Source organism: Pelmatolapia mariae, linkage group LG6, assembly GCF_036321145.2.
Source record: "Pelmatolapia mariae isolate MD_Pm_ZW linkage group LG6, Pm_UMD_F_2, whole genome shotgun sequence".
Classification (NCBI taxonomy): Eukaryota; Metazoa; Chordata; class Actinopteri; order Cichliformes; family Cichlidae; genus Pelmatolapia; species Pelmatolapia mariae.
This window is the reverse complement of record NC_086232.1, coordinates 5,524,260-5,552,193: the sequence shown is the minus strand read 5'-3', so window position 1 is coordinate 5,552,193 and position 27,934 is coordinate 5,524,260. Positions and strand designations below refer to the sequence as shown.

Here is a 27,934-nt window from a genome sequence, read left to right as displayed (position 1 = left end):
TCAAAAACAAGGACATTTTTAACTTACAGTGTTGCCCAGGTTTTTGAGGTGATTTCATAAACATACATTTAAATATCAGTGCAGAAAAACCTGTAATATCAGACAATATGTATACAGTAGTATGCACAAATGTAGTAGAATAAATGCACAGAGCACATGCAGACACTGCTCGAACAGTGTGATGTTCTGCTCTTTGAACTGAATACATTAATAATTCAATTCAACTAAAGTAACCAAACCTACTATGAACTAACGTAATGAATTAAAAGGTATTTGAATTTTTAAACAGAGGAACATTTTAATAAATATTTTTCCCTAAATTATAACAATATAGAAACACAAAGTGTGTTTGTCTAAAAAGAGGGGCCAACTATTCATATTTTGTGGAAATATGCTGTTTTCGCTCCATTTGCCCTTGAGATTGTGATTAGAGGTTGTGAATATTACCTCATTTGAAAGTTATCGCGAGACAGCCGAAGAAAAACGAACTGGAGGTGGAGAGAGGACGTAAAGTCCCGAATGATCTCCATGCTGTGTCGCCCCCCCTCCTTTTCCAACATGGCTGCTCTGCCTGCGCTCTCAAGTATCGCACAGATTGGAGACTGACTCGATCTCTTCCTTACAGTGCCTCTTTATTTTTGGTGTACATCAAATTCGTTTGGATGCAAATCTCGTTCTACACTTCGCTGCTCCTCCTGGTTTTATTTAGTGGAATAACCTTCACCAATTACTCCTTCCAGTGGGCCCTTTTATCCTCAAAACAACTAACTGCCAGCCAACAACTGTTTCCAGTGCAATGGTTTGAGTTGGTGTACTTAGTTTGCCGCTTCATGAACAATGTGTGAAAACTGCGCCGAGCTGGTGGAGGTTTTAAATGAAAGTAAGTAAACAAATCGTGTCATTTACGTAAAGCTGAACTAGCTGCTTGGTGTTAGCATCGCTGTCCACTGAAGCTTGATGGAAGCATGTTAGCTTGGTGGCTAACTAAATGTAACTTTGTGTGCTTTCTTGGTTAGCTGTCCTTTGCATCCAGCCATAAGACACTGGAAACAATGAGATTTCAGCAGCTTATTTTGCAGTAGTATTTTCATGTGATACAGCGTTGCTTTGGTATAAATACAAATGCCATTTTCTCTTTCACATTGGCAGTCAGTTTTGGGCCCGTCAAACACTGCTCACAAAACTCTAGCTTCAAATATCTAATTAATTCAGTCGGATTTCTGCATGACATTACAGCCTTGTGTTAAAATACTTCAGATCTGTTGGACAGGGAGTACATAAGATATTTTGAAAGATGTCGATATTGTTAAAAAGCGCGTTGCTCGGGTTTGGAAGTTAGCTAGTGTAGCTAGCGAGCAGGCTGACTTTGTTTGATGTGTTTGTCAGGTCAGTCTGCTAGCTGTCCACTCCGCTGCCACCCATTGTTTTGCAGACGGCCACATTCAGAGTTCTGAATGGGCCTGCTTCTCCCCAACACGCCCATGGTTAATAGTACTGACACGAAGAGGAACATGTGTATTTCTTATGTGTGTTTTGGCCAAGTCTATAAAATGTTACTCTAAGCTAGCCGCAACTAAGCTAGCCCCCCCAAAATTAACGGCTGCATCGAGGCGCATATTTTGGCATATAGCACGTCGTTAATCCTCGATAGCTTGCTTATTTGTTCTCTACTAATGTCTTTAGCACACTAGCTTAACTTCTTCTTTGTTTTGTTGGTAATTCTTGTCTTGCCACGGGACTCCATGTCACCCTCACGGCTAACGTCAGCTTAAGCAAAGCAAACATAAATACAAGGTTGCTTTTATTGCTAAAAACTTAGCCGTTAATCTAGGCTTGCTAACCGGGCCTTGCTGCACTTTACGGGTGTCCGAAACTCAACGGAAAACGATTTTTAACACAAAGTCGATCATTTATCAAAGTCTTTACATAAATTAATAGACGGACTGTTAGCGGTTTTCCCTTGTTCCATAAACTTGTCTGTGAATTGAAAGCTCCTGCTGGAGGCTCTGGCGACAGCTCCTTTTACAGACAGACTGCGGGGTGGCGTACTACATCATATTTAAATTGGAACAGAAGATAATGTAGAGAACTTCCTTTTGACAAGTTGTCATCTCTCGAAGAAGAAGACTTTACGGTGTGTGTTTCCAAATATTTAGGGTTTAGCTGTGACAGTACTGGCTGTTCAGGCTGTGCAGAGTATTACTCAAAGTGAAAACACTACAGACATGAGTGACAATTGAATGCTGTCACAACAGCAGAATAATAGCCAGGAAAAACTCCTTTTTAGGGAGACTTTTAGAAATATACTACAGTATATTACAGCACAGGCAGACCTTTTACTGCATTCATAGAATAGAACAGAGTAAACTTTATTGTGGTTATGCAAATAAATTCAATATAGACTGGCATCCCGCAAAAGAGAGCCTATCGGAAAAAAACAATAATAAATGAATAATAATAGATTATTACTCCAGATTAAGATGAGAATATATATGAATATATATAAGGATAGTCCTTAAAATTCTTGGCAGTGCAAGTTATTGTAGTGTATTGGGGGTTGGCGAAGGCCACAGCTGGTCAGGAAAAAGCTGTTCCTCAGTCTGTTTGTATGGGATATTATTGCTCTGCATCGTTTACCTGATGGCAAAAGATCAAATAGAGGATGTGTGAAGTGACTGACATGATGCTTCCAGCCTTCTTCCACAGATGGTTGATGTAAATGTCTTCTAGTTTTGGGAGTTCCAGCATTCAACCCCATCACATGCTTTGCAGTCTTCATTACACTGTGTAGAGGCTTCAGCTTGGCAGCTGTGCAGACTCTGTATCACAGCGTGATCCAGTTTGTAAGGATGCTGTCGGTCGTGGTTCTATTGAATGCTAGCCGAAGTTTTTCAGAGAGCTGTGCTTGTTTCAGATATTTTAGGAAAAATAGTCTTTGGACTTTTTTGACCAGGCTTTGGGTGTTGAATGTCCAAGTCAAGGGTTTGGGCAAGTTAAATCCAAGGAACTTCAGTCTCTACTACTTTGCCACATATGTGAAGTGGCAGGTGGGCTATACTTCCTGTTCCTTTTCCCAGTCTTCGATCAGTTCATTGGTTTTATAAGTTTTAAGGACCAGGCTGCTCTTCTCACAGCAGTCTCCCAAACGTGCCATTTGAAACCTGTAAGGTGTTTCATTGTCAGTGATCAAACCAAATTGCAAATTTGCATTGATGAGTAGAGGTTGAACAGTTTTGAACTGGGAACATAACCTGAGTTTTGTGTGTTCAGGATGGTGGTTAAAGAGGTGTTTTCAAAGTTGCTGTGGGCGTCTGGTAAAGAAGTCAGATACTTACATATTGAGGAACCAAAGCACATGTTGTTTATTTTGCTGTTAAATGAGGCACTAAAATCCACAAATGGTTTACTCATATAATTGTTAGGTTTCAAGGTGTATCACAGCAGTGTATATGTCTATTGGCCACACTAGGACCCCTAAAACAGAGATCTTGCTGTTTTAGTGTGAAAACTTCAGAATTGTGGTTTAGTCTAGAGAAGTATAAATAGACTTTTGAAAATTACAACAGTGATACCAAAATTTACTTTGCGTCTGTGTCTTAGCAGCCTCAAAAATCAGGGCAACAACTAGGTGCCTTTTTATTTTTCTAACTTTTGGAAAATGTGAGAATTACATGTAAGCCTGCAGTCTGGGAGCAACATGCTCCATTGGGATCATATGATACCAAGACATCTTAAAGATATGATGGTTCATGATCATTTATGACTTTATATGTTTTTACGGATTTTAAATTCAATTGTGGATTAAATAGGGAGTTAGTGAAGAGAAGGTATTATGTGATCTATTTCTAGACCCTGTCAGTATTCTCGGGGCTTCAGAACAGCCTGTTAATGTGAAGAAGTCACATGGATTAGTTTTTTAGGATGTTTGTAATTTTAGCAATATTGCACAAATGAAAGAACACAATGTAATACTAGATATTTCCTTAATGTGCGAGTTAAAGAACAGATACTAGTCAGAGGTTGCATTTTCATTCGATCCCAAAGGTGCTTGCTGGGGTCGAACTATACACTCTTATACAGCAAAGTAAGAAAAACTGCTCTTTGTGGACTTGCCTTTGGGGACATTGTTATGTTGAAACAGGAAAGGGCTAAACCCAGACCATTCCCCAAAAGCTGGAAATGCACTATTGTCTTAAAAATGTTACCGTAAAAATACAGATATGACAAATGATTGGAGTCACTACAATTTCTGCATCTCCCTTCACTTCCAGTTTATTCAATCCAATTTTATTTATAGGTAAATTTTTTAAAACAATAGTTTTACAGAGTGCTATATAAGGCAGAAAATGCCACACGGTTTAATTAATTAAACGATAAATAGAAGGTAAGAACATATCACTATTATTCTGATTTAAGAGCCAGAAAAAACACTAAGGCCATCATGCTTTGATAACCTTTAGACAGTTCATCAGTGGTTTAGGGGAGTTGAATCTTTAAAAGGTATGTCTTTCTCTAAAACCTTAGATGCTTCTGGTGCCAGTTTTGAATAGGTCTAAAACTAGAGACAACAGAAGGATCCATATTTGTTTTGTATAATGAAAGGTTGCATCACAGCTTGTTTAAAGTAAGCAGGCACAATTCCAGAAATGAGACTGGTGTTAATAATAGTTTTAATATTTGTTCCAGTAGTTTCCCAGAGCTTTTACAAAGGAAAGGTGGAAGTGCATCAGTGAGACTGGGACAAGAAGCTGGCTTAAGCTAAGTTATAATTTTCTTTACCAATGAGAGAAACAGGCTCAGACTGCTAAAAGCGGCAGAGCAGTTCACACTTTATGAAGAGTCAAAGCAGAGGAGGAACATATTGGCTCTAATTTGTGCAATTTCGTAAACAAAGAAGTTAGATGTTCACACATCTCTTAAGGTTCAATACTAGTGAAAGGAGGGATATTAAGAATTGAAACCATAACCTTATCATAACAAGAAGTTTGATTATTCTCGGGAATATTAAAAAACAAACAAACATCAGCTTTCACAATTTTCTGATAATTACTTTAAAATCTCATCAAACTGCTGTGTTCCATGGACATTTAGTACATGTAGGTTTTGCCTGCTGCAGTTGATCCCATTTCTATAATTCACTGTATTGTAGCTTTTAGCTTTGTAATTTAGTATAGAACCTTGTGCTGTTCAGCTAAGATCAGTAAGCTAATGTTATGTTAATGTTGGCAGTGGCTCATAGTTTTAAACTCCAGCTGTGTGTGAATACAATTGGCTGGTGATTTTGTGCAGACTAAAGCTGTGCATTACCAGTGTAGATAAAGTACCTGGCTTTCTGCACCTAAACCACAATGCTACTGTAATACATCACAGTTCTGGATTAAAACGGGCCTTTTCGAGGGTGGCTATGCATATAAACGTATAGTTAAAGTATTGAGCCTGTTTTACTTGGCTAACAAAGGGTTTGGTGGATTTAACTTCTTTTAAGAAGTCTCACATTTTATTCTTGTATTGAAGTTAAATGAAGGTTAATATTTGCTGCGTGTTGATACGCCATATACTTCCACATGGTTTAAACAGATTACTGCTGATGCTGGCCTTTCACCACTTCACCATGGCAACTGCTGAACTTTTTTTTTTTTTGGTTTATTATAGGGAATTGAGGGGGGGGGGGGGAGAAGATTTTACAACCTAACTGATACAAACTAGTGTGAACATTATGTAGGGGTGAGATGGATGGTTCGCCAGCAGGGTGCTGTCAGCTCGGGCAGACGGGCAGATCCATGTGCTGTGACTGTGGGTGACCTTTGACCTAAGATTTGCATCAATGTGTATGTGTGAGAGAGAAATAGAAACTCACTTTACTGCACAGATCTTTATTTAACTGATGTTTCTTTACACAACTAATCTGTGTGGTTTCTTAAAAAAATATATTTTTTGGACACTTTGCCTTTTAGATGAAAGCTCTAAGTAGTAATGGTAGTATTGAACAAAATGGTTCAAGAAAGTAGGTAGGAAACTCAACAAAATTGTCTTATTCACATTGAAGATGCAGAAGGAAGTGTGCTCGCAGTTTGTCCTACCGCCTCGTAGGGCCATAGGACAAGGCGGCACTTACAGTGTGCGTGATTTTAAGAAGCCACCAGTATTGCTTTTGTTTATCTCTACCTCTCTGTAAAATGGAAAGCAAATGTTTACATCCAAATTCTGAACCACACAAATTCTTAACTCACAGTCATATACTCTAACCTAGGATTGGGCTATACTGCTAAAAAGAAGTCATAGTTACATGGTTTATTCCAGTGTATGGCAGTATTGATTAATTTCTAATAAACAAGCAAAGGGTCTGTGACCACAGAGAGCAGTTTTTCAAAAAAGAGCATCTGTCTTTTATTGTTGCTAGGTTACCAAAGCATCTTTATCATTGTTGGGATTAGGGCTGTTCGATATAACGATATATATCGGATGACGATATAAAAACGTCTATCGTTTCATTTTACGCTATCGTTTGTTTCGTGGTGTCGCAAAATAAACTGTTTACGGCAATATTTTTTCATCGTTTTGATGGTCACTGTAGTGGCTATAATAATTTCTTAAAGTTCTCTCTTTCTCTTATATTTAATATAACCACACTACAGACGGACAAGCGCCTGTTTTTCTGCGTTGTCGTTAGCAACAACGACGGTAAAACCACCGCGTGTCCGCTTGATTATTTTCTACATAAACCTTTCACAATAAAGCTCAAGATCCTGTTGAGACTTTTCAAAATAAACTGAATCACGTGAAAGAGTATGCAGAATATTTACGGATGAAAAGCAAAAAAGAGCCATCAGGTGCTAAAAAATAAACCTTAGACTCAAACGTTAGAACAGGCTTTTCCCCGCAGCATGCCGTGTAATAAATACTCACAAAGAAACGGCGGCCGTTACAACTTACGTCTAAAAATGTATCGTTTCATGCATCGGTTAAAACACTCGACTCCAGGTACACGACACCCAGCTGGAAACACTTCACGCAAGTCGAGCTACCCAAGATTCACAGAATTTACAGAAAATGTTAAATTTTTGTGATTTATATCGTTATCGGGACAATAGATGTCTTATATCGGGATATGAGATTTTGGTCATATCGCACAGCCCTTGTTGGGATGCTGTATTGGTATGTCGCTGATGGCCAGGGTTAGCTTCTCCATGATTATTGTTAACAAACTTTATAAGTTTCACTTCTACATTTTGAGTGGTGAGTAGATAGGGTGGAGATATGGTGATGCTGCATAAGATTAATGTAACGTTATCCACTAGGTATAACAGTAATTGCTAGTTGTGTTGTGTAACACACAGAGCAGAAGAACTGCACAAGAAGAGAGATAAAAAGAGATACACTGGGGGACATCCTGCCAATATCAAGGCTGAATATACCCAATTTATTTTAACTTTAACTTGAAACACTTATCTTTGAAAATATCAGCTACATATACCGAGGAACAAAGGTAAAGGTTTTATTGTTAACACAATATTTTATTCACTATATTATTAAATTTGGCATGGTTGTTGGCACCACATAGATTGGGCTGAGTTTTCCGAGAGTGGCCTGAAAAAGAGAAAATATCCAGTGACTGTAATGACGTCGGTGATCATTTTTGTACGAAGTGAGCATTGTTTAAGGCTACGTTCACACTGCAGGCAAAAGCACATCAAAGCTGACTTTTTTGACCCATATCCGATCACGGTATGACAGTGTGAACAGCACAAATACGATATTTTCAAATCCGACCTGGGTCACTTTCGTATGCGGTACTGAATCCGATACATATCTGATGTTTTAGAAAGCGACTGCTGTTTGAATGGCCATGTCCCATTAAATCTGTCTTTTATGTCACTGACACAAGACAGACGCCAATTATCAGCGCAGGAGAAGCGCCCGAGGAGACATCGTGAATGCTTCCTGGCCATCCAGTGTAGATGTTAGTGAAACTGTTGGGAAGACGGCGTTGGAGAAACGTGAACATTTTATTTGTACTGTATCATCTGCAGATTCTGACAGAAATCTGCTACTATCCTTTGACGCACCGCTCCTCTCTAAAACAGCAATAAGGATAGTAGTAGTAGTATAGTAGTTGTTAGGCCATATGTAAATAACAAAATAACTTTATAACTTAAAGCAAAATTGGGAAACGTAAAGTCCAAAACAAGTCTTCATATTAAGGGCCATCAGTCAAACAATACTGTTTGCTCTGGGTCTAAACGGAGCGCGTTGTGTGTGACGTCTTCTTTTGTGCATGCGGGCTGCTTTGAGGGTTCACACTAGAGCGCGTTTGCTGTCACATTTTATTTGTAGTATGAACAAGCAGACAAAAAAATTGGATTTGATCAAAAAATCGGAATTGAGCATTAAGACCTGCAGTGTGAATGTAGCCTTAATGTCACAGCCTAGCTGAGTATTGTTGCCAACCATGTTTATCCCTTTATGACAAGGAGTTCACTGTACTCAAATGGTCACCAGATCTCAAGTAGTGGAGTGGGAGATTCTCATCATGAATAATCTCCACGGTTCCAGCCTGAATACCTAACGAGTCGTAGTCCAAGATGATAAGAGAAGAAATCATGCTTGGAGCTTTGAGCTAGTTGTGAAATGCATGTTCAACACCATGTACAGACTTCACCAGACTTCACCTTTTGAACAGTCTAAGTACTTCACATCTTGTTTTGCCCCCCACCATCACTTGCATTTAACCTCTGTTTCCTTTCAAAAATACATTTTAGTTGAAAATGCATGTGTTATAGTGTCACAGCTGGAACATTCGTGTTAAAATGCTTCCAGTGTGACTGAATGTTAGTCACTGCTGAGCTGAGGAGTGTGATCACACAGTGCAGGTGTCCTCCTGCTTTATATCTATATCCATGCTGAGCTGAAAGCAGCATCCCTCATCCCAGCTAAAGGAAAGCAGCCACGTCGAAATAGTGCGGGCTCGATCTTGTTCCTGAAGCCTCTGAGGAGTTTCTGTTCACATACAGAGCTGAGAACATTCACTTCAGGTTGATTGAGAAGTCCTGCTGAGATGGGTTATTAAACTCTTATTGTTGACACTTTTTGTGTTCTGTCTGTTTTGGCTGCCAAAGGAGGTCAGCAATTCAGCAGAAGACACTTGAATCCCCTGAGCTGGGTGGAACTGAAGAAGACGAATACAAGGACAGAAACTTTAGACACAGTCTGTCAAAGAATGGTGCCAGTGTTTAACATGTTTCAATCTGGACTCCAAATCTGATAGAATCCTTTTTAAGCTAATATCAAGAAGACCAACAAAGTCAGTGTGGGGAAACTTCACTATTGTCTTTTTGTGCTCTGTAGGTGTTTTATCAAGTCAGCAAAAATATTATGGTAGCATCCATCAACAGTGTGTTCATACATTGGCACATAACATTTGTGATGTTGGAGACTTGGTGCTAAGTTTTACATTTTACTTTGAGGATCCCACGATTGTGAACCGGGGTATTTCAGCCTCTGCTGCTTTGATTTAAACATCATTGTATTAAAAAGTGTCGTTGTTTAATCAAGTTTTCATGTGGAAATGGAAAATGTGAATGATAATGTGTTTAGATGATATTTGCTGATATATCTATATCAGTATTTATAACAACTACTAAATGGAAAAATAAAGAAAAGATGGGAGAAACATCCTTCAAATATGTTATTAATGATGTCCACCACATGGCATACTAAAACTTTCCTTTTGGTGAATGATTGATTGATTATACTTTATTCATCCCGAGGGAAATTGGGTTAAGGCTGCCAGCCGTGCCAGCGCCGTCTTACCCATCCGACCATACATACATTACACAAACATCACATGGGGAAGACAGGTCAGAGGGGTATAACATGGAAAAGCACAACATGAGGAAAGATAAGGAGAAAAAAATAACTCGCCCCAGACTGAGCTCCAACAGGGAGATCAGTTTGAGAACAGAAAAAAACACCTCTGCACATAGCACATGGAAAAAAAACTCTTAATACACCAAAGAAACACATGACAAGCAACAGGGGTGGGTAAAGGGTGAGAGACATCCAATGTAGACAGTACATCCAGGCTCCATGATCCACCGTCAGCATCGGAAGGGAATAAGCGTCGAAGGCGTTTGGAGGAGGGAGGGGGGATGAGTGTATATCTGCATGTGTATATATGTGTCTGTGTGCGTGTGTGTGTGTCCAGAGTTCAGCTGAGACAGTGTCCTTCGCCCTGCCAGGCTAAGTAAACAGTCTTCCAGCCAACCCAGGTGGCCTTGCATAGAATGGGAAGAACAGTCTCAACACAGTCGTTATCTGGGTGTTGTTGTTCAGCTCCAGCCTTGAGCCCATAGCTGGCGCCGAAGGGGTCTCCGCATGAAATGATGATGGTTTTTACTTTAGTGCGAACAACTCATAAGAATTTCAAAGCTGTTCTAACAGTCCAACACTGGTCTCTCAATCTCCCGTTGGAGAGCCTTGAGCTTTCTATGATGTTATCCAAACTTACGTTCCGTGATGTTGTCATTCTTGTGGTCAAAGAGCAGGTTCTGAGAACTCACGACCGCAGTGCGCTTCCCAAGATGTGATCAATTTGTGCCCAGAGGTGTTATTCCGAGCGAGCCCCTCCAGATGTAATCAGTTTGCACTCAGAGGTCTTGTTCTGAGTATTCACGGCAGCCGTGCGGTTCTCCAAGATCTCATCCGTGCTGCGCTCAATGACCCATTTCGAGAAACTCACGCCTCGTCCCATCGTTTCAATCCCAGCGGGCAGCCTTGTGGGGGTTTGAACAGCCGGTTCCGCTTCCTTAATTCTTCGATAAGCCAGGGCCAAGCCAGCTCCGATCAGCAAGAACCCTGTTATCATGGTTCCGAATAGGTAGATATCTTCAGCACTCAGGCTCACCCGAGCCCAGACTTCTCGTTGAGAAGGGGGTGTCAATTGCATTCAGAGACCAGTTGATCAAATCCATAATTCCTCTTTTAGGTTTTAGAGAACAGACTGTGAGAGAGTGTTCCAGGGAAAAGTAATACAAACAACACGAGACTAGACAAGGACACAAGAGGCTAAGCAGGGAAGCTAAGGGAGAGGAGAGGAGGAGGAAAAAAAAGTGCGACCGCCTTCGCCAAGAGCAAGAGAGAAAAAAAGGTGACTGCTAATTAGAGAAGAGTCAGCAAAGCGTCTGCGGCTTGTTGTGACAGTAAAACGGTATTCTTATACTGCGTTGTCATATCATATTAATGACTCATAAGTAACTTCAATAACAAATGTTTGGCATATGTGTTTATGTTTAAGAAAGAATTTCCCCCAGGGATCAAAGTATTCTGATTCTGATTATGCTTTGTGTGTCTGAAAGGAAAACTAAAATGTCAGCTGATATCTTGCTTTTTTTCTTTTTTCTTTTTGCTCTTGGTATCGTCCTCAAAAATCCTACATTGGTTGGATTCTGATTGTAGTAAATCTAAGGGAATTGTCTAGCTGTTCTCTGATAAGTATTCTGTACTGTTTCTCCTCAGTATCAGATGCAGACAGCAGTGAAGGAAGCTTTCAGCTGAAGAAGGAACATGCGCTCCGAGTGCTGGGCTACATCAGCTCCTGGACTCAGAGGTCAGTGCTGCCTGCATATGTAGGCTTCAGAAAATCAATCATCATGGTTCTGCTTTTCTTCATTGTGTTTGTGTGTGTGGTGTTTTTTTTTTTTTGTTAAGATTAAAATATCTGAAATTGAATCCCTTCACTAGCTGCTGAATTTTTCTTGTTGGTTTTCAGCGTAGTATTTTTCTTACACTGTGGGTCAGAGACTTTTTGGCCCATTGCAACGTATTTGTAGATTTATGCTTTATTACTGTAAACAATTAACAAACAAGGCTTTTGAATAAGTGTGTGTGTGCGTCAGAGAGGAGAGGCTGCAGCTCCATGCCAGTGATAAAGTCATTTAAATACTAACGTTTTTATTTGAGAAGCTGTTTGTGTGTGTGTATATATATATCTATATATATATATATAGATAGATAGATAGATATAGATATATCTCTTTTAAGAATAGCAGGTAATGGCAAGTTATACAACTCGCTTAAAATACCCTGAAGAAAAAAAAAGCTTATTTTTATTCGAGTTTTTCTTTACATAGCCTCCAGTTATATGCCTGCTGCAGGTTTGAATACCCATGTATTCAGTCATGTTGAAGAACAGCAATCATAGTTCAGCTGCTTTTGAGCAAGGCGGTGAAGCGGTAGAGGAATGGAAGCCTTTGGTTTGGTGTCTCAGGTATCAAAATAACTTTGCTGTAATAAATCTGTAGCTCCATTCTCTGATAACCTTCACTTAGATAAATAAATATTCAAAACATGGTCTTCTGAAAACTTTTATTTCCAAAGAGAAGCATTCCTCTTTTGTGAGAGAAGAACACGGTCTAATTTGGGTGATGGTCAAAGTCAGCTGATGACAAAAGTGCCTTATATAGAAGGACTGTAGTTTATCATTTGCTTTTGGTCTGAATGTTTTTATATTTGGCGATTGACCTGAACATCCCAGAGTTGGTAAATCATTCATCCAACACTACCAACAACAGTCTTTTCTTTTCTGATTTGCGCCATTCTCTGAGTAATTCTTTAGTCTTTCTAGAGTTAAAATAGCAGACTTCCTGATAAATCAATACTTTTACTTCATACTTCAATTATTACTTTTTACTTCCATACAGTTTATTTCCACTCACAAGTACTTTTTTTTTCTAGAATTTGTTAAGAAATTTAAAGTTGAACTTCCTTCTATCCTAATGTAATGTAACATGACAGTCATTACACTTGTTTGAGGAGAATCTAATCGAAGGATTTCAGCTACCTGCTTAGTTAAAGATCTTCCCTGAGGGGGACAGACACCTGTCCACCACCTAAGCAGAATATTTCTGGGTGCCTGGTCCAGGAGCTTAGTGACTCGATGGTGGTGTGCACACAGAGGCAGTTGCAGGGTCACCATTAGAAAATACTTGCATGGAGAAATCTTCTGAACATAAGCGCACTCATAGTCACAGATGTAACACAAGTGTTCAAACAGGTACTCACAGACACACACTGTCTTGGTTGGCTGCCCTCTAAACATCATGCATTATTAGTACTTTATGCTGCTCCTTCAAGATTTATTATTTACTGTTACTGATGCTTATATTGGTTGTTGCTGTGGTTTCCCAACACTGTTGTCCTCTTTTTGCCTTTTTTCTTCTTCTCTCAGCTGGTGATCAAACAGATTTTCATTGTCTTCTCTTTCTCTATCCCTCTTCTCCTCTATTTTTCTTCCCGTCTCCTTCTATTAAGTGTTTTCCCAACCTCTTTCTTTCTCTTTCCTGTCCCCCGGTCCTGTCTGTTCTGATTGTTATAACTCAAAATGGGGGGAGAAAAAAAAAGTAATAATAGTAAAGGCTGAAATAAAATATGAGAATCAAGTGGATCAGTATAGCAAAAGCTGTGATGGTCTACTTCAGAAAGGCATTGGTCTTCAGACAATAATTAGTGTGAATGCTTGTAAAAGCATTCACAGTATTGTTGTTGTAATCTTTATTATTATTTTTATATCATCTTCCGTACGTTTTTTGAAGTCCTACTCCTTCAAAACCGTTCAACTTAGAAAAACCATTCAAACACCGTTAGATTCCTCTTCTTTAGGACATGACTGCTTCTATTTTTCTCATTTTTAACGTTTATATTTTAAATTTTATTCAACTTTTTTCAACAAAAATTTCCCATGTATTTCAATGGGGAGACCATTCAAATCCTCATTCAACTTACTCATTTTTAAACTCCTACTACTTCCACATACGTTGACATAGAGCCACCATTCAAACTTTAAAATGAAGACAAGACATTCAACTATTCAACTTGTATTTATCTTTTCAATATCTATTATACTTTTTCTTCAGTTCCAGTTTAAGTTTCATCCTTTTTTTCAGCTGTTTCAGAGTTTATAATGGGTGTGTATGGGACGGAATGTTGGGGCTAGAGTGAGACAGCTCAACTGCTAGAGTGAGAGGAGACGGGGAATTAATCTTAAAATCTTTTCTGAAAACTGCTGTTGTGTCCGCAGCGTTTGCTCTACAGGTATGATTTTACCCTCAAAACGTAGCCATCGCTGTCCTCTTTCATCCAATGTGTTTACTATTGTAATAGATGTTATGGTTCTTTCATAAATGTCACCAATGCACAGCGTCCTCCCTCCAACTCCTCCATAGACTCCAATGTTAAAATGGCTCAGAAAGTTCCTTTGAAAATCAGAAGAGCATGGTGTCTTTAAACTGTCACCACGTCCATATAATAAACTCCACAGGAATGAAAACTGAGAATTCGGTAGACTAGACATTGCTGTCGCTCACAGTGAAAGAATTTTGTCAATATGACTTGTACTTTTCATTTGGGAAGGATTTGTTTGGGTCTGACTTTTCTGTTCATTTTAAGCAGCAAAAGTGAGATGCATGTCTGTGGACGTGTATGGAGCCATTGGGTGCAGTCACTATAGCAACCAGGCTCACACCTGCCTGCCTAACGAGCTCTGTCCCTCACTCTGCCAAGATTCATCTTAAACACTTCTCTTTCAACTGCTGCTGTGTCCACAGTGTTTGCTCTACAGCCATCATTTTACCCTCAAAACGTCGCCATCATTGTTCTCTTTCCAACACCGTGTCTTTCAAAGCTCACGCATTTAAACTTTTTAAACTGTGTGGATTCAAGTGGAGGGATCACAATTTAATCATTCAGTGATTCAAAGAATATGAACTTTTAATATTCATTCAGATGTTTTCTGACTCTAAATTTTCTTTTCTCATTTCTAAGGTTTTTCTAATTTACATTTAAAACATTTTCAGCTCTTTTCCAACTTCTTCTGTGTGGATGTCAGCTTTTAGCAGTTCAGCACTTTTGTTTTCAGTTGCAAATTTCTGTATTTTTCATCTCATTCAAAATTTTTAACTCAAAATTCAGCAATTAATTCATTTCAGTGCATACATTCAGATTCAAGCATTCACACTGCAGTTTCTTCAGAAAATGCACTTTCTAGTTCTCATTGCTACAGTGCTGGACAGGACACACACACAAAAAAAGTATTCATAACCCTGGAACTTCTCCACAGTTTGTCATGTTGAACCACAAACTTAAATTTATTTTACTGGGATTTTATAGACTTGGTTTCTTTCAACAGTGGCTTTTTTTCTTGCACCCAACACTTTTCTTTCTTTCTTTCTTTCTTCTTTTTTTTTTTTTTTTTTTTTTTTTTTTAATGATTTATGGTTATTTGTTTATGTCACTGGTCAGGCTCCATAGCATAAGTTTTGTTTTTTTTGGTTGCTATTTTTTCTTCATTCCCACTGCTTTTTTCTTGCTCACTTTTGTAAAGTCCTCATAATAAAGAGTTTTCTTTTTTTGCTACTGATGGTGTCTACCAGAGCATTTTGTTTTTCCAGTAGGATAACTGTTTTGTAATTGGGAGTCCTCTGCCCATCTTTGGTTTTAAATGAATTAAGGCATTTATTTGGAAGTATTTGGTGCTATGAGTTATGAGCACGGTATGCTCTGCTCCTCCTCCCCTTTCATACTTACACTGTGACAGCCAGCGACTGAAGAAAATCTAGCGCATCCATAAATGATTACAAAATTGCCAAATGACACAGAGATAAAGAGATAAACAAATACATTAAATATTTTGGTTAAATTGTTTTTCTTCTTTACTTTCACACTTCACCTCTCTTATACAATAGCAGAAAAACAGTGGTATTACAAAATAACATGAGGAATGTAACTAAAGGCCTCACACTTCTAAACTTGTTGTTCATTTTTAATATACTACAAGGTATCTCAATCCTCTGAGCACTCTTTAAGCTTCTGATTCCTTTGTGTTTATCGCTTCTTCTTTTTTTTTTGTGTGTGCTTTTTTTTTTTTTTTGTATCCAGGCAATGTCTCTGCTGCTTCAAGGAGTACAAGCATTTGGAAGTTTTTAACCAGCTAGTCTATGCCCTCATCAATCTGGTCATTGCTCAGATCAGCAGCCTGAGAGAGAGACTCTTCAGCGTTGAGGACCACACTCACAAAAGAGGCGTATCTGGGGCAGAGGGGGTGGGGTCTGAATGGAGTGGAGGTGAAACCGCACCTGTCACCCTCCCCCAGCCACACTCACCTGGTGAAGACGAGCCTGTGAATGTGGAAAGAGACTCTGCTGAAGAGGATGCTGATACGCCAGACCTAAACCAGAACAAGCCCCAGCCCCAGGATCAGGGCCAGAACCAGTCTGCTGAATCTCAAGTAGATGTTCTTGGATCTGGGGATGCCAGCATTGAATCCAGGAGTGGTGACGATGTGGCATGTGGCATTGAAAGTAACCAGGACAGTCAAGATCCCTTCAGCTCCTGGAGCACGGAGGAGAGGGAGAAACTGTTGCTATGTGCAGCCAAGATCTTCCAGATCCAGTTCCCCCTCTACACAGCTTACAAACACAACACACATCCCACCATAGAGGTGAGGAGTCTCGGATAACACACCTGACACATCAACACACCCACAGTGGTCAAGGTTTCCTCTTTCTCTACTGTAAACTGTTTAGTTATTGGCTGACACATTTAGCAAATACCTTCTGGCTTTATCACCACATTATATGTGGCCGTTAGGCCATTCCATATCTATTTATGCAGTTTACATTGTTTTGCTCTTAAGGCTGTGTTTTGCCTAGTTTTTTTTCTTCTTCTTAGATTATGTGAGATTATATGATGTGAACACAGATGCATTTTCTTTTCTCTGGTGGCAGTGCCAAACACATTCTTCTCCTTAAGCACCTTAAAAAATGCTTTGATTGTGACAAGTGTGGGCTGTGATTAAGAAACTTGTATTTACCGATCTTCTACATTTTAGGTTAAAACTCATTTTGGTCTTACACTTGTCTCCCAACACTGGGATTTCCTGGTCTGTTTTTTTTTTTTTTTTTTTTTTTTTTAAATTTCAGGACATATCGGCTCATGAAAGCAACATCCTCGGCTCCTTCTGTGACATGAATGTAAGAAATACACTTTATCCTTATTGCACTGAACCAAATGTTTTCATAGTTTTTTTTAAATTAGTTACAAGTTGTTTCCTGTTAATTAACTGGATCCTCCCACAGGGGGGAAAATTATCAGACTTACAAGCTGTTCTGACAGCTGTTATCCTCAAAATGATTAAATTGTACTTAGTCTTGTCATGCTGTCATGTTCTTGTGGCAGTTTTGCCTCTGTCATTTGTTCCATCCTGAAACTCTTTGATTAAAGCTGCATACACACCTTCTACTTCCAAACCTGACAGCTGTGGTGCATCCAGGGCATTAGAGGGAGGGTGGCAGGGGTGATGGTAGATGTAGGCCTTGGGTTGGGAATAGCTGTAAGATAGGAATAATAGGGCTGGGTATCGTCACTGATTTCTAGAATCGATTAGATTCCGATTCACAAGGTCCCGAATCTATTCGATCCATGATTCGATTCGATTTGAATCGGGGAAATTTTGCCTCAGACAGTCAGAAATATTATAATTCAAATCATGCATCAGTACATTTCCATATTTTTATATCTATAAAAAGAAAGCTGACACTCGCCAGACTTTATCAAAGGTGTAAGCATCACAGCAGATGCCTTTGTGTCAAAGTAACTGAGGATAAAACACAGAAAAACGTGAAGGTTATTTTCCTGGCCTGGGATTTTATAAAAATATTCTGCAGTAGATCAAAAACGAAAGAAAACCATTAATCAACATATGAACATTAGCTGATGCTGCTGAAGTGAAGCAGAGCAAAGTTGCAGAGGTTTTATTAGAGACATAGCTAAGTGTTTTGCAATTTTGCATAATTTTAAAAAGTTTAAATTTGTTCAGCAGCCTATTGAACGGCAGAAATGAGGCTTTCTTTTCGGAAGTAAGTAAAAGGGAAAAAAACTGCGGCCGACAGCGCTGTAAACAACGGTAGACTTGTGCGTAACAAGCAAGCGTATAATGCAGAACACGGATTTTTAGACGAGAAACTGTTCTTGAAGTATACTGAGAGAGATTGCTGTGCATGAAGTGTGATTTTTTAAATTTTTTTTTTAATCGTGTTGGAAGGAAAACCGCAAAAGTAAGAGGGAATTCATGACGATGTTTATGTGAAGTGTAGTTTGGATCTTCTTTTGCTGCTGGTTCAGTCAATATTGTTTAGAGAGAGATAAAACCTGCAGCTTCAGAATCTAGCGCAAAAAGGGCATAAACACAAAGCGCGGACCCGCCGTAACATCAGAATCAGTGAGCCGTCGGCTTTCAGCCCCGACCGTGTCCGTGCCGTCGGGTGAGAAAGGCGACATCTCACTGATTCTGATCCGTCGGCGGGTCCGCGCTTTGTGTTTATGTCTTTGTGCAGAATCCGTGTACCTGCTCTCATTTACTGTTTTAGCTGTTTGGTGGTTGTTGAAAATTTGTGAGGTTTAACCTGAGATTCTGGCATTTCGGGCAAAATAAATTTATATTAAAAAATCGATTCAGGATTTTAATGAATCGATATCACGTTATCCAAGCTAGAATCAATTTTAATCGATAAATCAATAATCAAAACCCACCCCTAGGGAACAACATGTATATGCCGTGACAGTGTCACGTCTGGTGAAGAGAGTCAGTTTTATTGTCACATCTTTTCTTGTCGATTGTGGTGGAATTTTGTTTCTCTCGCTCTTGAATTTCGATTGATGTGGTTGAATTATAGCACTTCCAAGTGGGCATTATTATGATATATATATATTTTTTAAACAGAAAAAGAGTAATAAAAGGTGTCCAGTCTAATGTGTGGGACCTGGAAGAAAATTGCTTAAGTGTTATTCTACTTCCTCCAAAAGCAGATTTCAGAGGGTCAGCTCACGTGACTATTCTAAATGTAGTTTGGAAAATTGGCAGCAGCAGATCAGATTTCTCATCGCTGCATAGATAACCGTAGGAAGAAATGTATGTATACAAGTAACATCTCAAGTTGATATTTATATCCTACTGTGAAGTAAATATCATGACCATCACATGTTGAAAACAGCTGTCTCATCTGTCCCTTAGAGTGCCCAGAATGGTTTGTAGATAAGATGCTGCTAACTGAGTGACCATATAAATACAATTACTCTGATATGTAGATGTTACATAGGTAAGGTTAGGGCTAGGCTTACTTTTGTCTCTGAGAGAATGCCATCTTTGATTGGTTTACAGTCCCCACACACTGAGTTTTAAAGTACAGTTACTGTTAACCATGTAACACTGGTCCTTACCTTCTTTCTGTTTCCTACCAGATGACTCACAGTGGTCATGTCACTGTTTTGGTAGTCCTTGGGGGGTTACATTTTTGTTTAGCTAAGTGTTGTACACTTTTTCGTACATGTGCTTACATTATTAAGAGAATTTCTAAGCTTCATAAAATGCATGGTAACAGAATTTTATTGGTCACGGGTCCTGTTGAAGCTCTTTGTTTTCTGAAATGAGCATTGTAAGGGTTGTAAACATTGTAAATGAGCTCATGTGTTAGCTCTGTACTGTCAACATGAAACTAAAGCTGTTCTGGGAACTTGTGCTGTGAATTCCTGTAGATGATGTTACAGTGCCCCAGAGAGAAGTAATGTGTCCCTGGATTATCTTTGTTCACCTTGCCACTATGATAAAGTTTTTATTAAGCTTAGGGGAGCAGAGGGTTTAAGATGGCCTGAAGAACACATTTTTATGAAAAAATCCTGAGCTGGAAATCTGGAAACTAATGACTTTTCTGGTTTTTATTAGCAAAAGTAACTCATACCTATAAGAAATAAGTGTTTACACGCTTTATTTTAATTCACTATTTTCAGTCTCAAGTTGACAGTATACTGAGTTTGGCACAGCAGTATACTTTTACCACACAGTCGTCTTTAAGTCACAAAGAACCTTCAGTTAGAAACAAAACCAGTGAAGGTAGATAAGATGCACTCGTCTCCCCCCCCCCCCCCAATATTCTTTAGAATAGAAGATGCTTCTTTAAAGTCATTTTGCCCTGTCTTTATGCATCCAACAGCTTTGTCTTATGTTGCAAAAGCACTTCATCACAGTTGACAGGGCTAGCTCAGATTACACACACAAAAAGGAAAAAAAGGTAAATGAGCTTCTCAGTGGATGAACGTTTGTAAACCTGCTCTACTCTTGTCCAGGATGTGGAGGTACCTTTGCATCTGCTGCGCTATGTCTGCCTGTTCTGTGGGAAACACGGCCTCTCCCTGATGAAGGAGTGCTTCGAGTTTGGCACTCCAGAGAGCCTCCCCTTCCCTATCGCCCACGCCTTCATCACCATAGTTTCTAATGTGAGTGCTATCAATCTAAACCGCTGCTGTTATTTAAAAAAACCACAGTTTAGCAGGACCAATTCTCATACGAATTAGTATGTTAAAAACAACTTAGATAATAGTAGTAACAGCAGTAAATTGTGATTGGTTTAAATTTGATAATTGCTAAATTTAAGATGAGATTGTTAATCTGTTTGGAGTTTTTTGGAGGCAAATACTGAAGATATTTTGGCTAGCTGCCTTTTTTTTCTTTATAGTGTCCCTGTAATAAATATAACGCACAACTTTGAACATGAACTTCTGTTTAAGATGCAAGACAGACTCTCAGCTGAAATTTATACTTAAAAAAAAAAAAAGTTTAATTATTCGCATATTGTATTTGATCTTGCCCACAGATCCGAATATGGTTGCACATTCCTGCCGTCATGCAACACATCATACCGTTCCGGACCCATGTGATACGGTGAGTTTACACACAATTCTTGGCTTTAAACATGTAACAACATAGAGCATCTTCCTCAGCCAGAGACAGGTGATTCTCAGCAGTTGCACTTGCTTTCAGGTGCAGGTTAAAACACCTGTAAGTGCCTGAGGAGCTGCCATGTTGTTGAACACCACACTTTCTGAACCTGAAGACAGTCACTAACACCCTTACTGCAGTATTCTTGTGTACTGTCAGATTTTTAATCTTGTCTGCAAAGCTCTGAATATTAGATTCAGTGTCCAGCTTTGTTTCCCAGCTGAAGAAGTCAAGATTTGCTATTATTTATATCAAGGAAGCCAGACGTTGTTGATTCTGCATCAGAGCTCGCCATTTGTCTCAGTCAGGCAGCGCACCCTCTTCTCTTCTTGTTAAAGTGCCATACATTTGTTGCTAGGAAGAGCCTTTGTCGCCATAGCAACAGTTGCCAGACTTCCAGTCAGTGTCTCTTCACGTGACCCAAGAGGAGGCAGAGTGCTGGCAGTGCATGTGATGTAGGCAGACTGATGCTCTGCTACCGTATTGCCTCTTTTGTCTGAGTATCTTGGTAACTAAATAAAGTAACTACTGTATTTAAAAAATAAATAAATAAATAAATAAAAAAAATAAAAAAAAATAAAATAATAATAATAATAATAATAATAATAATAATAATAATAATAATAATAATAATAATAATAAATACAACTTTACCTAGTTAACTCTTTGGTAACATTTTCTGTACCAAAGAGTGAAAAATTGGAGCCAGCTTTAACAAGTCAATATTTTTCCTAATGGTATAGTATACAAATAAAAATCTGCAAATGTAGTAATGTTGCATTCAGTGTACTTCAATTAGGATTTTGCTAATTAAACTTCCATAGTGAACACAGTATTTGATATTTACTAGATTATCAGTGTGTTAGTATTGTTATTGTGAGTAGGTTGGCATGCTAATGTTTGTAAAGATGTTTGAATATTTTAAGCTCTGCCTTGCAGACTGTGCTGTATACCTCTATAAAAATGATTGATTAGCACAACCATAAGGAACACATGCAAACAGTAGGGAAGTGGTTTCACATGATAACAATTAAAAGATAAAAAGGTACATTAACAAAAACCCAAACCCCCACCAAAAACCAAAATTAGGACAGTTTTCACATCATGGTAACTTTCCATTCTATTTAAAGATTTCTTTTTTTATTTAAATGAACACAAAGTACTTTAGTAGCAACTGTCTCCAAGCTACACCTCTAAAAACCACAAACGCAGCCATCCCAGAGTGGAGAGTAAATGAGTCAGCAGCACAGTTGTTTATTGGAAAATTATAGCGTACGCCTACAAAAGTCTGATTCAAAACAGCCAACCTTAAGTGAGAGTTCTTCTTCAAAATGGAACTTGGATGTTTCATAAATCCTCCTCTAAAAAGAGGAGGATTTATGAAACTTTTTTTTCTAGCTTTGGGATGCTGACAAGTTTGTTTTTAATAGTACCCTAAAGGTACTTTGTTTTTCCTCTCAGAAGTAATGATTGGTGAATTTCAAAGATCTGACGAGAGGGGGCAGTTTGTACAATGTAGTTCCTACTTGTAGGAGGGGGAGTGGTCACAAATACTGTGGGTTTTTTAAATAATACGCAAATAGTGCTGACAATACTGTACAACCCTTGGGGAGCGTATTAAACATAAGTTTTTGTCAGTAGCTTATCTGTCAGTCGGATGCGTCTGCAGGTATCTGTGTAAGCTGTCGGACCAGGAGCTGCGACAGAGTGCAGCACGCAATATGGCAGACCTGATGTGGAGCACGGTGAAGGAACCACTGGACAGTGCACTGTGCTTTGATAAGGAGAGCCTGGATCTTGCCTTCAAATATTTCATGTCACCCACTCTCACGATGAGATTGGCCGGACTTAGCCAAATCACAGTGAGTCGGACTCCAAACAGATTTAAATCATTCTCACACCCTCATGTAGGTCTGGCTGATTCTAGTTTTCTGTGGACCTTTTTTCAAAATGAGACTTTCCACAAAAATATTTAAGCAATTGGAGATGTCTGTATTATTTGGTGGGAAATAGAGGGATGAATTGTAGTGTATCTGTAAATTTCCTCTTTTGGTGAAAGAACATAAGTAAATGCAGCCCAGGTTTAAAAAAAACAAACTGTTTAAGTGCTAAAATTGAGAATACTTTCACTAAGTATACTCCTAATTGAGGGAAATAACATCAAAAACAAACATCTATTATCTATGCTGTCCACTAGATGGTTAAATAACAGTTATGAGCCAGTGGTGCTGCAGTTATTAATTTGACAGGTTGTGCTTCATTCCTTCACTTATTGCGGGGCATGTTTGTGTTTCTTCAGAATCAGCTCCACACCTTCAACGATGTGTGTAACAACGAGTCCCTGGTGTCTGACACAGAAACGTAAGTTACTGTAAAGAAAAGAGACGCCTGTCCACAAATGCAAGCAAACAGGAAGGATGTGGTACTATTTTAAACCAGTTTGGGCTAAAAATAAACAAATAAATAAATAAATAAAATAAAATGGTTCACACAGTGTATTATGATTCTGCTTTTTTCTTTCAGGTCCATAGCAAAGGAACTAGCCGACTGGCTGATCCACAACAATGTAGTGGAGCACATATTTGGCCCAAATTTGCACATTGAGGTGAGACTTTTGGATCCAGTAATGAAAAATGAAAAAACTATTCTGGAGAACATTTTTCCCCCAGTTTTGCACGTTTACATTTGTGTATGTGTGTTTTGTAGATCATTAAACAGTGCCAAGTGATCCTGAACTTCTTGGCTGCAGAGGGCCGGCTCAGCACACAGCACATAGACTGTATCTGGGCTGCAGCTCAGGTAAAACGAGAGACACGGTACAGCTTTATTCCACTCCATCATGGGGCAGCCTGCAGAGTCAAACATCAGTCTTACCGAGTGATCGGTGCTGGTATTTCTGTATTGGTGGATTTTTCTGTGTCAGAAGCACTGGGAACAAAACTTTTAAAAAGTAGGGTGTATATGGCACTAAATGGTTTATGCATTTAACAGGGACACTGCACATTAACATACATTGCTGTGAATGTCAGAATTGGCAAAGAAGCCATTTTTCATCTGCAGATGAAATGGGAACTTGATCTGATTTTTTATTTATTCTTTCATTAACTTTAAATAGTTCAAATTCTTCTGTGATTTAATGCAATATTATATTTAGCCTGTATTATATATAATAACTGTACTGTGATGAAATCATGGAAACACTTAAGGTGAATTAGTATGTTCCCTTCAGTATTTTGCGATGAGTTGATGAGATTGTTGGTGTTTTGTGTTTAACAACAATAACAACTTCTTTGTTTTGTTTTTTTCTTTTGCTTTTAAAAATCAGTTAAAACATTGCAGCCGCTACATCCACGACCTTTTCCCGTCTCTCATTAAAAACCTCGATCCTGTGCCTCTCCGTCATGTCCTCAACCTGGTATCAGGCCTGCATCCGAGCACTCACACCGAGCAGGTACAAAACATTCTGAAGTTGAAGCACTGGGCACAGTTTCACCAACATTGTCTTTAAGTGGTTGTGACGTCCCTATGATGAATTGCTTCTGTGTTTCCCCACTCTCCCCGGACAGACACTGTACTTGGCCTCTATGCTGATTAAGGCCCTCTGGAATAATGCCTTGGCAGCAAAAGCCCAGCTCTCCAAACAAAGCTCCTTCGCCTCCCTGCTTAACACCAACATCCCCATGGGCAACAAGAAAGGTCAGCGTGCTTGCATTTCAGTACGAAGCCTGTTATTTAAAAAAAACAAAAAAAACAACAAAAACAAACCACCAAAAAACAGTATAATATTTTTGAGGCTTTTTCTTACCACGTCAGTATCTGAGCTTTAGTTTAAAGATAACATGTTTTATATTAGAAGGGTTGGCTGTGGGACTGGCTGTTTACCAGAAATGTAGTTTTTAATTTCTGGTTTTATAACTGGACCTGCCTTCTTCATTAACGATAATTTTAGGATAAAATGTCTTCCAAAATGCAAAATGTTCCACAACCCAAGAGATTTTCTGGCACTTGATTTAAAGAAAAGCAAGAAACAAGTTTTTAATTTCATTCAAAAGTGGCTAAAATTATTATATACTCAGTCGCACCTGTCGGGATAATTGATAATGTGTTTCTAGGACAGCTGACATCATTTTTGCCGCGTGTCTGCAGATTTCCATTAGCAATATCTACAGTTAAGTTGCAGATATCTGCAGTGTGATTTCCAGATATTTGCATCTTCATCATTAGTTACCGTTCCTCTATATATGTACAGTTTGGTTATGACTTTAGGATGAGTTGTGTTTTTACACAATAAATTCCTGAATCTTCATTAGACCTTAAGGTCAATTCCACTTTCAGACTGTTGATGCATTATTGAGCCTCAGGATTATACACGGTCCTCAGTCTGTCGTCTAATGTGGTTTCAGGTTCACCGGCCGCAAGTCCAGACAGCAGTGACAATAGCGACACACAACACAGTGGAGGCAGCGACATGGAGATGGATGACCAGATGATGACTGGCAGCAAGAGGAATCAGCAAAGACTATCTGACACAGAGGTATAGACCACATATGGTGACACAATAAACTAGGATCAGGTGGTAGAGCAGGTGTTCTACCAATGTGAAGGTCAGTGGATCGACCCCTGACTTCAGTCTGCATGATGCTGAACCTCAAGTTGCCCCCAGTGCATCTATTAGAGTATGAGTATGTGTTTGAATGTTAGAAAGTGCTGTAGGAAGGTGGGTACGATTGGCTGAGTGTTAAACGGAGTAGAAAGATGCTATGTAAGTACCAGTCCATACAAACAATAGAATAAAGAGCAACTGATTTATTTTCCTCAGTGGCTGTAACAGTCATGATTGTTTTGAAGTCTGTCCTATCCTTGTGACCTTCTGCACTATGAAGGTCACTTTGACTTTTCTGGCCATAATAATTTTTACTTTGGGTCAAAAATTTCAGTCCAGTTTTTGAAATGATTAAAATGACGTATTCTGAAGGGAGTTGAGGCCCTTAAATCTTATACCATGACCTGTTTCTTTGTCTAATAAGGATGTGCAAGGCTCACTGTAATGTCTAATTAAAGCCAGGACGTTAACATAAAATGCACAACCAGGCGAAAAGAGCTGCTGTTGTTTCCTCAGGAGTCTATGCAGGGCAGCTCAGATGAAACTGCCAACAGCGTGGAGGAAGGCAGCAGCGGACCAGGCAGCAGCAGTGGCCGCAGCGAGGCTTCCAGCAACGAAGCCGCCTCTAGTCGAGCCAGCCAGTCAGCTGGGAGCCCAGGCAGCGAGCTGCACTCTGATGACATGGCAGATAGCGAGGCCTTAAAGGAGGAGGAGGAGGATGATGAAGAAGAAGACGAAGAGGAGGAGGATGATGACGATGAAGAAGATGAAGATGAGGGTAACCGCTCAGCTGCTGAAGGTGGGCACCAAAAGGAGCCCCGGGAGCAGACTGAGTCAAGGAAAAGGAAAGCCGGGGATGCTCTTGGTGAGGGGGCAGGGCCGAGTGGCCCAGGGGGAGGAGCCAAATCCAAGGTTCTCCCTTTCAACCCAGAAACTTCTGCTATTATGGTAACAGCGGCGACAGCGTCTCTAGAGAGCCACATGAGAATGCTTGACACTTGTTCAGCATCGTCATCTGCTCGGCCTGATGGGACAGAGACCCAGCAGCAGCCGCCAGATATCAGCCCTTCTCAGATTGTCCAGGGACCTCAGGAGCCTCCCTGTCTCCCGCGACCCGGGGACTTCCTAGGAGAGGCCATGAGCAGTGAACTCTTCAACTGCCGTCGTTTCATTGGCCCTCAGCACCACCACCACCATCACCACCATCATCATCACCACCACCACCATCATGAAGGGTAAGACTGCTACACTTCTGTTTATGAATGGCTAACAAAGAGTGTCTGTCTACTGAGCACATTTTTTCAAATTAGGGTAGAAATGAAGATACATTCATGGTATTCTGCATATAGCAATTTTTGTGTGTTTATATACTGTATATTAATAGGTAAGTATTGGATTTTACCTTCTGAGTACAGCTTATGTCCAGCACATATTGTAGTATTAAAGCTGGTTTTAGATGTAAAACATTTTATTGACTGCGGTGTTTATTTTGCATATTTGTCTAAAATCACAAATTTCATCTGTGCTAGGAAACTCTCTGTAGTTATACATGTTAGTGTTTTTGTTTTGTTTTTTTTCTCTTTTAAATGTGCCTGTCATTCTATTCTTGATCTATAAACCCTAATTTCCTCCCTCAGACCCATGGTGGAGGACATGCTGAGTGCTGATGACGTTAGCTGCAGCAGCTCTCAGGTCAGTGCGAAGTCAGAGAAGAACATGGCTGATTTTGACGGGGAGGAATCGGGCTGTGAGGAGGAGCTAGTCCAGATAAACTCCCATGCTGAGCTCAGCTCCCACCTGCAGCAGCACCTTCCCAACTTGGCCTCCATTTACCATGAGCATCTGGTGCAAGGTGAGCCACACTATGGAACTAGGACAGTTTAATTTATAACAATAATAATGATAATAGTAGTAAATCTGACCATGTGAATGCTCTTTATCCCCTCAGGTCCAGCTGTTCATAAACATCAGTACTCAAGCAGCCATGCTGTGACTGACATCAACTTGGATAATGTTTGTAAGAAGGGCAACACTCTGCTCTGGGACCTGGTACAAGATGAAGATGCGGTACGACTTCCACTTCTCCAATATTTCCTTATAGACAATGCTTTATGTTCACAGAGTTGATAGATGGTGCTTTAGCTAGCTTCAGTAGGATTGTGTAAAATTCATTTTATAATTTGCTTGTGTGTTTAGATTCATCTCTCTGAAGGTCTTATCAATGAAGCTGAGAAACTGCTGTGCTCGCTGGTCTGCTGGTTCACTGACAGACAGATTCGAATGCGCTTTATCGAGGGTTGCCTTGACAACTTGGCCCATCACCGGTAAGAGTGACCTCTTTATTTATTTTTTAAATTGTTGCATAAATGTATAAATAAAACAAGCTTATGATATTTAGGACTTGTCTCTGATTGAATGTATTGAAAATGAATAATTGGTAGACACCTGTCCTTGCAGTGCACACATAAAAAGGGTTGCATGTTGTAGCTTCCTGTGCATAGATAAAC

The 27,934-nt window shown here is 39.4% G+C and overlaps 1 protein-coding gene across 5 annotated transcripts in view; it reads left to right on the top strand.

The window, feature by feature from the left end:
- The first annotated feature begins 545 nt into the window (after nucleotides 1-545).
- usp34 (ubiquitin specific peptidase 34) overlaps nucleotides 546-27,934 on the top strand; it is a 60,409-nt gene continuing 33,020 nt past the window's right edge. For 4 of the 5 annotated variants that reach the window (XM_063475713.1, XM_063475709.1, XM_063475711.1 and 1 more), the window contains exons 1-17: nucleotides 546-880; nucleotides 11,515-11,605; nucleotides 15,931-16,492; nucleotides 16,974-17,024; nucleotides 20,173-20,322; nucleotides 20,700-20,767; nucleotides 22,494-22,686; nucleotides 23,124-23,185; nucleotides 23,348-23,429; nucleotides 23,531-23,623; nucleotides 24,150-24,275; nucleotides 24,391-24,520; nucleotides 25,228-25,358; nucleotides 25,944-26,662; nucleotides 27,065-27,279; nucleotides 27,376-27,494; nucleotides 27,624-27,751. In XM_063475713.1, the coding sequence (XP_063331783.1) occupies nucleotides 838-880; nucleotides 11,515-11,605; nucleotides 15,931-16,492; nucleotides 16,974-17,024; nucleotides 20,173-20,322; nucleotides 20,700-20,767; nucleotides 22,494-22,686; nucleotides 23,124-23,185; nucleotides 23,348-23,429; nucleotides 23,531-23,623; nucleotides 24,150-24,275; nucleotides 24,391-24,520; nucleotides 25,228-25,358; nucleotides 25,944-26,662; nucleotides 27,065-27,279; nucleotides 27,376-27,494; nucleotides 27,624-27,751 (2,963 nt within the window). In that variant the 5' untranslated portion in view covers nucleotides 546-837. The remainder of the gene's footprint in view (nucleotides 881-11,514; nucleotides 11,606-15,930; nucleotides 16,493-16,973; nucleotides 17,025-20,172; nucleotides 20,323-20,699; nucleotides 20,768-22,493; nucleotides 22,687-23,123; nucleotides 23,186-23,347; nucleotides 23,430-23,530; nucleotides 23,624-24,149; nucleotides 24,276-24,390; nucleotides 24,521-25,227; nucleotides 25,359-25,943; nucleotides 26,663-27,064; nucleotides 27,280-27,375; nucleotides 27,495-27,623; nucleotides 27,752-27,934) is intronic. The other variant, XM_063475712.1, reaches the window with a different exon arrangement.